This window comes from Lissotriton helveticus, chromosome 5_1, assembly GCF_964261635.1.
Source record: "Lissotriton helveticus chromosome 5_1, aLisHel1.1, whole genome shotgun sequence".
NCBI lineage: Eukaryota > Metazoa > Chordata > Amphibia > Caudata > Salamandridae > Lissotriton > Lissotriton helveticus.
In genome coordinates this window covers 1,625,270,187-1,625,284,595 of record NC_136065.1, presented here as the reverse complement: position 1 = coordinate 1,625,284,595, position 14,409 = coordinate 1,625,270,187, and the positions used below count along the sequence as shown (strand labels likewise).

The 14,409-nt window shown below is 42.1% G+C and overlaps 1 protein-coding gene across 1 annotated transcript in view; it reads right to left on the bottom strand.

Moving 5' to 3' along the window:
• The window catches only part of LPCAT4 (lysophosphatidylcholine acyltransferase 4), a 539,966-nt gene that overhangs the window by 59,408 nt on the left and 466,149 nt on the right, over window positions 1–14,409 (bottom strand). The window contains exons 10-11 of the mRNA XM_078644815.1: window positions 3,672–3,797; window positions 3,244–3,385 (exon numbers count right to left, since the gene is read on the bottom strand). Coding sequence (XP_078500941.1) covers window positions 3,244–3,385; window positions 3,672–3,797 — 268 coding nt within the window. The remainder of the gene's footprint in view (window positions 1–3,243; window positions 3,386–3,671; window positions 3,798–14,409) is intronic.

Sequence of the window (14,409 nt, the reverse complement as noted above, 5' to 3'; positions counted from 1 at the left end):
TTAAAACATAAGGTCGTTTCTTGATAGAGATGTTAAGGATTAGAAACACCCTCGTGCCTTGCTGCCAAGTTTTCAGATTGCTTATATGCGACATTTTCATGGTTTCAGTGCACGAGTGAGATTCAACTGCTAAATGTGTAACACTTTCTCTTGAGTAAAACAAAGCAATGAAGTGAATGGAAAGAGATAAATACCAGATATGACACCCATTTAAGCAAGGAAAAGTTCTAAAAAAACAAACTTGAAACTGCCGCAAAACCCCTGAAATAGAAGGTTAACACTGGCTTTATAATGAACATTCCATCTTATAGTTCAACAGGGTTTTAAAACAATGTGCCTATCCATAGTGCTTTGAGTAGCAGGCTGCAACCTCATAGCACTATTATACATAAGTCTCCGTTCCCCACTGCGCCAACCAGTTTTCCAGAGTGTAGGCTAAGTTGTGCAATTCTTCAGGTAAATTAAAAACTGACGCTCTGTTCAAGTGAGCGCAGTTTTTGTATTTGAAACTGAGCCCCAGATGATTTGGCTTTGTAAATATTTATATCTGGTGCACTAATTATGACGACTGTGATGAGAGCCAAGGTAAGTTACTGTCATGCGCCTGAGTATTCACGCCCCTGAAATGATTTCAAGCAGTCAATGACTGCTTTGCCCTTTAAGAGTAAACATTTAAGCTAGGAGGAGGAAGGCTCTACAGCAGCCTGGTGTGGTGTCCAAATTATTGTTTACATACTCAATGCTTACATTACGAAATGGTTCTTAAATAGTCGGGTCTCATATAGCAGCTACAGGCTGAGCACACCACATCTATGCACTAGAAAAATCGAGCCCCATGACAAGGCTTAGATATTTTACTATGCCACCCAAAATCCGTTAAATGTAGGGCAAAGGGCAAAAGGCAAAACGGGTATTACTGAGTTCCAAATCCAGAGCTTAACGAAGTAAGCATAAATAAAAACGGGTACCGTTATAACTCAAATTTTTTTGCCTGTGAAATGGAAAGTTTATGGTTAAAGTTCAGTGCGAGAGGGGCCATTCTCGGACCTTTTAGGACTCCTGTAAGCACGACTTCACCTGATGATCGTGCGGCAGAAATGAACAAGCATTTGCAATGCAATAGTTCTCGCATTTGTTAAAGTTAGAGCTGGTGGCGTTGAAAATAATGTTTTTTACTTATGCTTTTTATTTGCAGTGGAGTTATATTCGCAGAGCACTATTGCCAATGGTATAAAAAAGCTAAAGTTAAAGACATTGTCATTTTCAACACCAACAGCTCTAACTTTAACAATTGAGAGACCTGTTGCATTGAAAATGCAATCTGTCAGAGTTATTCGCATAAAGGCCAATGTTTTTTACCTAGCCAGGTTGCCGTATGCAGTACTATATGTGGCCAAAAGAGGTACCATGGGGCCTCTTTTGGCCACATATAATACTGCACCCTAACAATAATAACCCAGTATTAGTAAAGCGCGAACAAATCACCCCTAAGGGTCTCAAGGTGATGGGGGCCGTCGGGAAGATTAAGCAAGCTATTGCCTAGAGTAATATGGTGCTGGGCTGAGCTGCCGCCGGCGATTGAACCGTGAGCCCCGGACTCCAGAGTAGGACGCCCTGGCCGCTGCGCCACACCTCTCCAACCTGCAGAAGATATGGTAAATCCACCCTAACCATAATGCATTGCTTGTAAGACAGTACTACGAGTACATTCAAATAGCTATGTCAATATATACATTTAGTAGCTTTGAAATGTGACAAAGGAAATATTATAATAATTCCGGATTAGATTGTACTCTGTGAGGAGCGTTAAAGGGAAATTTATAGAAGGTCTTATATCAATGTGGGATGTGCTAGTGAGTAAAGTAACCACTGCCAGCCTTGCTTAGGGCCAAACGTGTGTCCTGCCTGAAGCCCTTTAAGAAAATAGTGCTCTGAGGGTGTAATTAAAACCTAGGGAGTAACAACACATATAAAAGGGGGTGTCCTCGTGGGAGGTTACAAGAAGAGACAAGGCGGTACTAAGGAGGGCCCACTAAATCTATTGATCAATTAAAAGTCAGCATTTACAAAGGACAGGGACAGGAGCCAATTAAAAAGATGGGCGGAAAGTGGGCAGAACTTCATGCCCACATCCTGAATACTGACACTAAGGAGTTAGGTCCTTAACCATGAAGTCAGCTGGACCATCAATTAAATGTGTACAAAAAAATTGCCAACTTCACCTTACTTGACACCTCCCAATTGAGGAAAACAAACCAGTATTACTATATGGACTGTTTGGTATATTTACTTAATACCTTTTTGCTTTTTATTTCATTATATTCAAAAAAGTTTAGGTACAAAAAAGACACTTAAATACATTCAACAATTCCAACATACATTTTCAAAGCAAATTACATTCCACATTACATATATAAACACCATATTCATTTGGATCAACAATTAGACTCACATAAATGATATCTAACTAAACAAAGGACAAAGTGAACATTTAGATACTATTATTAAACAAGTAGCAAATTAATGCATATTACATTTGTCAAAGTCATTAAATGTGCTGCAAATTAATGCATTCCTGATTCAAAAGCCTTTGGAATTGTTGAATGTATTTAAGTGTCTTTTTTGTACCTAAACTTTTTTGAATATAATGAAATAAAAAGCAAAAAGGTATTAGGTAAATATACCAAACAGTCCATATAGTAATACTGGTTTGTTTTCCTCAATTGGGAGGTGTCAAGTAAGGTGAAGTTGGCAATTTTTTTTGTACACATCCTGAATACAGCATGTCTCTAAGAGACCGCGCAAGCGCTGCCTAGGCAAGACCTAAAAACAACAGAGAAATCTAGTGTTAGGAGGACAGTGCATGCAGCTATCCTTTGGGAAGCACAGCGCACTCGCTGGTTAAATCGTAGAGTGCACCTCACAGTGGTTCTTGGGGTGCTATGATGCGTGATTAATGCATTTTGGTGTGGTGATGCGACACCAGCACTAAAATGTGTTAGTCTAATCCCTGATGCATGGTACTTTAAAGGATTGCTTGTGTAGTGGAGTCAGAACGCCCCCTTATCGAATGAAGAGATTTCTCCAAAACAAAAAAGTGTTTAACCTCTTGGAGTTGGAAAAAGCTGACTAAGTTGCTAAGATATTCCATGATGATGCTGAATGCTAGCAATACTAAAGGATTAAGACATCAATTTGGACATGATTGGCAAGCACTCAGTTGAGATCTCTGCCCGTGCTTACCTGCTGGAAGTAGCTTATAGTCTTGGAAAGAGTGCTGGAATCCCTCACGTTCAGCCGTGCCGCCAGCTCCCCTGGTTGGACCTTCCTAGGTGACTCCGACTTACTTAAGTCTAGTAAGCTGGGTAATACATCTGGAGTGACCCTTTAAACAGAAGGTAGGAGCAGGGAACAAGAATAAATTCAGAAAGTTTAGACAAACTAAAAAAGATTACCTTCTTTGAATCATAATCTTTTCTCTAACTCTTAAGACACTGCTCAATTCATCATCCTTCTTTTATGCACTTTTACATTACAGCTCACATAAAATATCTGCCTAAAATGCCACATTTATCTTCGATGTGTTCGGAATAAAATGCGACATGAATAAAAATATGTAAATAAGAAAATGGAGTGAGAGCATTTCAGAGATAAAATATAAAAACAATTACCCAAGTTTCTTCAAGTCTTTACCCAGCTTCCAGATGCCTGGGTCCAAGGCGACTCTGAGCTGACCAATGGGTGTCACTGGTACATCACCTACTATCTCGTACTCTGTAGCACGAATTCCAAGAGCACTGGAAAGAAGACACGATTAATTATTAAAATTCAATAAAAATACCCTCATCTATCACTAACAATCATGAAAAAGATACTTACATTAAGCTACAAATCTTCCTAAACTTACATGTTTGAATTATACCCGATTGCCAGTCTTGGAAACCTTGGTAAACAATGTTAAAAGAGCCATGCATATACAAGCCTTATGCAGCCTCTTCACCTCAATGATGTGACCTGTACCTGTGGCAATGAGGTGCTTAGGCAGCAACTGCAATTCCACCGAGACTTCAACTGTTGGATTTCCATAAGCTACCTTCATTTATAAGCACCTCTTGAACGGTGAGGAGGGCAGGTCACAAGATCCTCCAAGTTGCTGCTCTGCAAAGGCTCTCAGGCGAAGAGAGCTGCTGTCATCCCTCTAAGAGTGAACTGTGACTGTGCTAGGCTATAGCACGGCTATGTAAGAATATAGTGTTTATATATTTTATAAGTCACATGTTTTATTTTTATGAAGGCCTGATAGAGAAAAGTTCTTGGTTTTATCCACATACAAATGCAGACATCTTAGAATCAACTGAAAGCAATATACTTTCTGCAGCTGAAGTTGGATGTGGAAGCCGAATATTGATGGCATTTTGCAATGAACACTGGATTGTGTTTTGAGAATTGCTGTATCTTTGTGAAACTGGAGTACTTGTACTGAAAAATCTTTCATTTTTCTTACTCCATGCCTTATCCATAGCCTGAAATGTGGCTTCATGAAGGCCATCAAAATCAGGTTAAAATCCCATGAAGGAGCTGATCTTGGAATAAAGGAAAGCTAAAAAATAATTCCTTTGTAAATGCCTTGGTAATCCTAGATTCGGAATAAAGATAGTTGACATGGTGTTCCTAGGTATCGGAAAATAGCTGATAAATGAAATCTTACGGAAGGGTATTTAAGGCCCAAATTGACTATGGGGAGCAGATAAGGAAGACATTTATGAGGATGGGGGACATCGAAAGCACATTCTTGCGTTTAGGGCGCGCCCCCTCTGTCTATATCATCACAAATTCGTAAAATATGAAGTGCAGGTGCTCAAATGTTTGTCGGAGGCCAAACCCACTTTTCTCGGGCTCCTCCCACTCCCTCAACTGGCTCCACCCACTTACTCACATGCCCATCTCTTGCTCCCTCATCTCTCTCTCGGTATCTGACCTCACAGCTCAGGATCACCCAGTAGGCCAGTACTGGGCTCATCACTCTTTACCTGTCTATCTCCCCCTGCTATCTACCCTTGTTGGGTCGTCTTTATTATGTACCTCCCTCAAGCTATCCACCCTGTTATGCAGTTCAGAAACTGCCTGGGCTCTGCACCATTTTGTTTCCAATCCATGTAATTTAAGGACCTAGAACATTCATTCAGTGCAGAGAGAAGCATAGACACAAAGGAGGGACAATGACCCGAAAACAGTCAAAAGATTTTAATATTAGATGTGCCACTTGTTCAGGTCTGAGTCGAAAGGTTGAAGTTTTAACTGATTGATCGAAGCTATTTATAATTAATGCTTGCTACACAGCACACAGGGACAGTTCCGTTGTTCTATTTGGGTGGATTGGGATCCTTGTTTGGAAGAGAAATCCGACTGCTCCGTGGCACCCAACAGCGTAGCCCACCCTGGGAGGGTAATACCAACCGCACCTCGATGGGTTAATGCTCCTCTTGCAGAGAGGAGTGCACTGTACACTAGTGAGAACACTAATATTTGTGGGTTTGTAGTGACACAAAAAAGGCCAAGGAGCGTGTCACAGCACTTCGTGCAGGTGAAATGGTTTAGGAGCAACAATACTGGTTTGGGTACGTAATGGGGAGCTTGCACTTCGTATATTATAACAGTAGTGTAAGCGTTCGCAACAAAGCAGAGACCTTATAATGACCACGACCCTGGGAATATACGGCAGGGTAAGGCCAAATCATGCAACTGGGTTGAGAAAAGTATGCAACACATTTTATGACAGTATCAACTCACTATTTTGGAATTTTTACTCTTGTTAACACTGTCTGGCCATTGGTTGCACCTTACTGGTTTCAGTTCAACACTCAGATATAGCAGTAGCAACGTAAAGGTGACCAGTCAAGCTATGCAGGGACACTGCGCAGTAACTTGTGTCCCTGCGCTTTTAGTAACTTCAGAAACGGTTGAGCCAGTGAAAATATTTTTTGGGGTTAAAATCTGCAAATGATCAGCAGATGGTGAATTGTGTCAAATATAAAATCATGCAAAAAACGCAGTGGCAACAGATTCATCACATAATTCCAGTGGCCTTGATGAGAACAGACAGGGTGGGCTGCCAACCAGCTTGCAGTAGACGGAGTGCTGTTGGGAGAAGAATGTGCCCTGCCCTGCCTGGTATTATAGACGTGTGCTCTGTCCCGAGTGACCCTGGTCCTCCCGTAGGTTACCTGGTCACCAGTGCATTCTATGAATGGATTTTGGGAATAATGGTAACGGTCAGCTTGCTATTCCTGGGTCTTGCTGACAACAGCACCAAGCATTATGGGACAAGTAGTTTACTTATGGTCTACAAACCGTGCTTGCTGAGGCCAGGGTTAGATTTAGAAGTTGAAATACTCGGTAATCCTAAACCCACGAAAACAGACTTTAGCTACTTTTTAAAAATGTTACTTACAGCTTCTCTGCTGCCATCCCTGGGCCGAGAACGGGCATTCAAAGACTGCGAGAGCGAGACACAATTAGATGAGCCAGTTTTTTGCCACACTCCACAGATTGCCCAGTACTCTCTTTGAAGCAGAGGAGGGACGATACTTCAAAGGCAGGGGACGGGCGGGCAGGACTTTAACTTAACCCCGGCCGGGCCCACCCCTATCACGATATATCATGTACGGCTGGTGGCAGCTACTAGGCCAGGCCAGGCCATGCAGTGCAAATAGTGCATCAGACTGCATTATATCCATGATCAGCGAATTTTGTGGAGCCAGACTCAGCTATCACCACCACTGTGACCTGACGACCGTCACGCCACCACGCTCCAATAAACAAGAAGCGTTGGTTTGGCATGGTGATGACTTAACTTATACAGTACTTTAACCCCTTGGGTGCTCATGATGAGGTCAGCTCGTCGTGAGCTACGGCGCTCCGGTGCTCATGACGAGCTGAGCTCGTCATGACCTCGCCCGTTCCGTGGAACGCTCGCACGCTGGGCTGACTCCCCTGCTGTGCTGAACGTTCCATGGGAACGGGTGTGACCATGACGAGCTCAGCTCGTCATGAGCACCGGAGCGCCGTAGCTCATGACGAGCGGACCTCGTCATGAGCACCGGGGCGCTGTACGCGCCCCCCGCCCCAGCACAGCAGGGCAAACAGCCCCGCACGGAAGGGGTTAAATTACCTGCTGTACAGTACTCGTGGTGGGCCAGGCACCTGCAGGGACACGCACTGCGCACTCACTGCCTCCCTTTATTGACCGACTGGTTCCATAACGATTAGGTGGGACTGACTCTGGTATTGCACAGTGACAGTAACTGGCTTTGCCTGTGGCTTGCCTTGAACAGATGAGACTCGCGGTGGGGTGCGCATGCAAGTATGAGGAGGCGTGGCAATCTGTTAAAAAATTTGCACACGCTGCCGCACAGCCCCTGCCCCGCCCTCAGAACCAAATCCAGCCTGCGCAAATCATATTATTAGCATTATGGCTACTGGCAGTGGCTACTACTTAACTTAATACTTAACGTTAATTTACCTGTGCTGTACCCGAAAAGGGCCGAGCTAAAGCGGCCAGCCGGCCGGGACACTCACTTGAATTTCAGTCTTCTGCTTGGAACAGGAAGCGTCAGGGTATTAATACTCGCACAGATCAAGTGGCCCACAATCGCGATAGGCCACGATTTTGTCACTAGCCTGCGACCCTGCGTGGGCTGAGGCGGGGGTGCCAGAGCCAGGGTTAGCAAGTCATCTCAGTTTCATTGTACTTTATTTCAGAAGACTCCAAAACATTGACGTCATTAGGTGTCTCGAATGAAGGTTTAGCCACACGAAGCACAGCAACAAGTCCAATGAGGTTCCTGTTAGTCGGGACTGGGCCACTGGTGGTATTGCTCAGTAACTCGCTGTGCCTGTGGCTTGCCTTGCACCGATGAGACTCGCTGTGGGGTGTGCGTGCAAGTATGCTGAGGCGTGGCAATCTGTTAAAAAATCTGCGCACGCTGCTGCACAGCCCCTGTCCCCGCAGAACGAAAATCCAGCCCAATTAATCAGTGTCCCGCCCACCGGCAAGACAGAAGTAAGGGCCGCCATCAATCAAGCAAAAGCAACATTTCATGAATCTCAATCTCCTACTGCTCAGACTTGACTCAGGCTCAGTTTCAGCTGCTGACGCAAGGCCCGCAACTAACCAGGATCCAGAGAAGAGAACTGGACATAACTAGTCTGCGGCAGTGCGTCTGCGCCGACGCCGAGCCTATTTACAGTAAGGCGGTAAATTAAATATGTTAATAGAGTTCAGTATCAACTTCAATGCAACACGTGACGTGCAGAGTGTAGACCAGGCCCTGATGAATAAGTGCCTGTGCTAAACACCGGAAAGCACCGGCACAAATTAAGCACTGGTTTCAGAAATAGAAGGTACTTTAGCTACTTGTAAAGTGGGCTTGCAGACATCTGAAAGTTGTACAGACAGGAATTTCTTTCCTTCAGTAGCCAGGACACCAGGTGAAATGATTTTGGTTTGTGGTATAATACTTTAAATTCAACCCAGGACAGAATCTGCCAACGTTCTGAAAAACAATGTCGTTTGAGCTACTCAGGTGTTGCTATTATTACTATGCAAGGTTGTTTCATTATCTTAATGTCAACAACAGTTGCCTGCTATTGGGGAAGACTGGATAAGGATCATGTCTTCTATCAATGTTCTTCAGAAGACTAGGAAACTTAAAGTAATGGGAGTGTCGCTGGTGTCCATGTTTGAATGTCTCTGCATAATCATCATCAGTATTTTCATGAACAATGTATCTATGGTGGGGTAGTGTGCCGTTATCTTCATATTTGTTCCTGGAACCAAAGTATTCTTCTTTATGTCCATAATCATCATCTAAAATATCCTGATCCTCATCATTAATAACAACTGGTTCTTATAAAGAGGAGATATGGCAGTTGTGAAGATACTTTGATGGGAGATGGACGCAATGGGTAGTATGTGGGGGTAAATGTTGGGCAATAAGTGTGGCAGCCAGCACATTGGTAGCTGTTGAGGAAGTGTTGTGAAGATCTACAGCCTCCTGGGCAGGCAGAGCCACTACCAACAAAAGAATGGTTGAATTCAACGCTGATGGAGAAAAAGCATGCAACACTGTTGATGAAGCTGTGAGGTTGTCCGTTAGAAATGCTACTTCAGACAAATACACAGACAGCTGTGATGATGCAAAGTGCAACAGAAGAGAGTGCCAATGCTGCTTTTTGAAAAACAGACAGGATTTTTGGTCAGAAGCAGGGAATCTAATCTCTTATTGATCTTGTGTGCGTTTAGCCTAGTTTATGCCACCTTAACAGGGGAGGACTGTGCCAATGCCATTCTTCATTGTACTTTTACTGTGGATGGCCAGTTGACTATGCTTTAACAGCAGGCTCAGTGGGCCTTTCGGCCACATATAAAGTTGGTTTTGTAGTCTTCTCCATAAAGGCCATGAGCTCCAACATCTTTTTTCTTCTTTGATGGTGCATGACTTGCAAAAGGAATAAGTAACCTTCAGTAACGCTCCTTCTCATGAATACTCTATCCACAGATTCCTCTGCTTTCAGGTGCCAGTTGGCGCAGTGATACATTAACTTCTGAATCCAGATGCTCCATAATACGGAGGATCCAGCAGTTTATTATTTTCATGTTAATGATCATGTTTCTCAGAGCCGTCAGTCTCACCTATGTCATGAGGGTGACTTTTATTCACTCTTGTTCTACAAACATCACCAAACAAGTAAAATGCAAGGTATACCTGCCATGCCACAACTGAACTTTCCATTGGTGTTCAGAGACTTGTTATTGCAAACAGTTACATAATGGCCATCACAGATGTGTTTACACTCAAAAAAGCTATCTAAAATTTAAACAAAAGTCCGTATGTTTCACAGAGGAGACAATGGCTTTTCTAATGTTTGTTCTAAATAAAACAATGTCTAAATACTTGTTATATGGGAGCAGTATCTACAACTAGTAGTCACTGTTATCCACGGCTGAAAGAATATTGTATTGTATTGTAATTGCATTTATATAGCGCTTACTACCCCTGACAAGGCGTCGAAGCGCTTTTTCGGCGGGTAGCACGCTACTCCGGGACCAATAGAGGATTAGTGTTGAATTAGTATAGTGAAACATGCAAGTACATTTGAAGCGGTGGATAGGTTAGTCAGTTATTTGGATTTGGAATTATAGCAGAAGGATAGAGGAGGACAAAGGTTTGTATTTATTTATCGCTCGCTTGTTGACGCATGCTATTCAGGAAGCCTATAAAGGATTAGTCGTGAATTAATATGGTGAAATATGAGGTAATTTCAGTGGTGGATATTAGTCTGTTACTTGGAGTGAGAAGGATAGCAGATGGATAAAAGGGGAAGAAAGATTTGCATTCATATAGCACTTGTTACCCCTGATGAGTGTTGAAGCGCTTTTCTGGCGAGTAGCACGCCACTCCGGAACCCATAAAGGATTAGTGTTGAAAATTAGTATAGTATAAATATGAAGTAATTTGAGTAGTAGATATGTTATTCAGTTATTTGGGCAGTATATTTGTATAGTTGAATATGGAATATGGAATTTGAGAAGTGAACATGTTAGTCTGTTAATTTTGATTGAAAAAGGATAGTGGAGGGATAAAAGAGTGAAGGATTTTTTTTAGGTCTTAGCAGTAGGAAGAGGCTTTTGGATGAGTAAAAAGGAGTTTTGGAGGGAAGGAGTCAGAGGAGAGTTTAGAAAGTTTTTTTTAGGGGATCGGTGTAGTAAAAAGAGGTGTCAGTTGATGCAAGGAGGGGTAGAGCAAGAGAGAGTCTAGAAAGGGTTATTTTGGTGATCATAGTAGTGGTATGGGGTTTGGGATACATTAGAGAGTGGATGTAGAGGATATATTGATAGATGTATAGGATGAGAGATAGGGTAGTGCATTCGAAGGAGTAGTAGAAAGAAGTTTGAGATGAGTCAGAAGGTTGGGCTAGAAGATACATTGAGCGAAGTATAGGCTGAGAAATAGGCTAGTGCATTGGAAATGCAAAATTAGAAGAAAGTGATAAATATATAGATCCACAAGTACATTGAAAGTATATAGATACATAAAGGAAGTAAGTATATTTAGATTAAATATATTGATAGAGGCACAGGATGAGAAATAGGGTAGTGCATTGGATATGCTTTTTCAGGAGAAAATAACAGACACACAGATCCAAGTACATGGAAGGTACATAGATGCACAATGGAAGTGTGTACATGTAGACTAAAGATGATTTTTATTTATTGATGAATATTATTATTATTTTTTATTTTCTCTTAACATAATTATTTTACATGTTTTATAAAGTAATACACAAAGATAGGTACATATCTATAGTGACAACAAATGCTTATATACAGAGGGATATGCTGTACATTTCTGTTTCCGTATGGTGCTTATGTGGGGAAGAACCAGAGCTTGAGTAGTTTTCTGAAGATAAGGTACACTACAGAGGTTGGACTGCAAATCCCACAATTCAACACACTAAATGGAGGCAATCATGGGCAGGGAAAACCACAAATTTAAAACACAACACAGGTGATAAAATATGCAATTACAGGCAGGCTAAAACTACAATTTTTAACTGTAACAACCACAGGCATAGACAGTGAACACAGAAAGTGAAAATCGTTTTTTAAACAACTTTTTGTCTTGGGAAGAGACAGCACTAGTCTTAGTTCAAATCACATAATGATATGGACAGCCTGCACATGGTGTACGGCTGGTTTCAATTTTATTAAGTGCATAAGTATGCACTGCTTGAGGATTCCAATCCTGACCATGGAGGACTATTTATTTATTTATTGAGTTTTATACTGAATGCTGTGAAAGACCAGAGTAAAATGTCAAGTGCAATTGGAATTTAAGAATTCCATAAGTTTACTGTTTTCATTGGTATTCACTGTTCAGCTGCATGGATTTCAACTCGTAAGACCTACAATTACCTTACTTCAATACTGAAAAATGCTTACACGAGTTCTTTTAGGTTCTGGTGCGTGGCTGGTGTTGTGATTCTGAATGCCTCACTATCGGTTGCCTTCCATTTGTTGGGTGGTGTTAACAACAATTACTTCTGACTGATGAGCTTCTGTGACAAACTCTTTGAATTTCTTTTATGGTAAAAGGGGTTTTACATTACCTTGCACGGGTTTCCTAAAGTTTTAATAAATACATATAGTAAGTATGTATACTGATTCTGGCTTACATTCTGGTTCTTCAGGGGCTTATTTTCAATTAAAATACTAGTGTTGCAATACTCTGACCCAGACTAATGAAAGACATATTCCACACAGATTCGCTTCTGCCATTTTCACTGCTAGGGAGGACACCGCCATTTGCAAAAATCTCCAGATGTCTGCTGATGAGGATATGGTCGAGTCTACTCACATTGTGATTCGTACTGGTTCATATGCAGGTTGACATTCCCTCAGTCTATGCACTCTGCCCTGGTATGGGACAGTAAGTGTTACTTCAACAGTCTATCAAGCTGTATCCAATCATTTAAAAAGACTTTCTTTCCTCTCAACGCAAAATACAGAAGCTAATTTAAAGTGGTAGTAAGTAGAGGTGAGTGTCAATGTTTCCAATTTCTGCTATTCGTACTGAGTCTCCTCATTACCAAACAAACTTCGACAAAAGTACCTGTTGGAGGAGAGTGGAAAATGTTGGTCCACTGCACCCAATCAGACCCCGAAATCCCAGGTACTGACCCCGGCCGTAGACCTTTTGTCAGTCACAGTCAGTGTAGCTCTATACAGTGACCTCGGCCGAGTGGTCTTCCCCTTCATAGTTACCTATGCGATGGAAGACGCTACCACAAATCCTTGGTGAATAAATGAAGATTTTGAGTTCTGTCCCTTCCCGCTTTCTTTCAACTCTGATACAGCCCATAGTATGAGTCACAATCAAACCATCATTATTTTCTTGGGTATGGAAAACACCATCCTGATCTCAAGGATTCTGCTTCCGAGTTGCCCTTGCTCATTTTGCACTGCAGATCTTAGTAATTTAATTGCCAGTTATGTGCATTGCAGGCTCCAGTTTTCTCAGCTTTTCCAAGCACAGTGGCAGTCTTGAGTCCAATACCTATTCAGTACCTATTCTGAGATTATCCAATCTCACTGGCAAGAATTGTGCAGCCTCCTTTCCTTTAGGTTCCACTTCTCTATGGGAAGAAGTGGCACACATTAAGTAGTGCATTTCTGAGTGCGACACAAGCACAGTTTTGCTGCTTACTCCGGGGCGCTGGATGCTGTGCTGTTTTTTTTAACTGTTCTGTCCGGGTTCTTTTATAAGCTGTCCAAGAAGCAAAGGTCCAACTTGGCAATCCATCAAAATATTCCACTGGCTCCCACGACACTCCTATTCCTGCTTTGATACAATGGATCAGATTTCAGCGTTATCTGAATACTAACATTAAGAGGAAAGACATTCATGCTTCTCAAAGCAAGAGACAAATGCAGTTCTTAAATCAGGGGTTTCTGAACAAATGTTTACTTGTATTCCTAGTTCGGCATTCTAGGAGTCTTAAATCAAACTTTGGAATGAATTTCCCACTGCATGCTATGACTCAGAACCTTTTATCTTCAAATACCACATAAGCATTATCCAGGGTCTACCAAATGTGGATTAAACCAAAATTTGTAGCACTGTTTAAATAGGAACATACAGTCTGAAAGGCTTTAACATTAGAAGAGTTCAACAAAGCACCCTGTCCCTTTAAGACATCCCGAATGATGCTTAGAACTGGCAGGTGCTCTCAGAGTAAGTCCTTTTTAAAAGATAAATTAAGTTGAGGCACGTTCTGTTCTATGTTCCTTATTGCAGAGATGGCCCAAGCTGGGGAGCCAGGAAAGGTGTTTACGACTTCAGTGAATATTCCTATAATGCGGAGCTAGGACTACACATAACTTATCAGTTCACCAGCATGGTAAGGTCTTAACTGATAGACAAAACATTTGAACAGAATAGCAAGCATATTTCTCTGGTCTCCTGGTTCTCTGCAAAAAAGCAAGAGGCACAGTAACTCAGAGTGACAATAACCTTTCAAGGGAAGAGTGAATCAGAAAGGTTTTTCAAGGTGATTCGACCTACACTAGAGGCAGCTATGGTGTTAGAATCAACAACGGTTTTCAGTAACAATACAAACAAATTTCCAAGAGGTTGCCTGGCATACATCTACAACTGGAATGTTTCTCAACCAGGCCATAGTGGCAGCTGTTTCCCTGCTTTGGTGCGCTGCCTGGAAGTACAAGTACTCCTTTCTCCAGAAACGCAGCCAAAGATTAGAAACTTCATTAGACCTCCACCCAGTCAGCAGAGGATTCCCCCAGGGATCAGTTCTATCACCTCAACTGTTAAACATCTACATGGAACC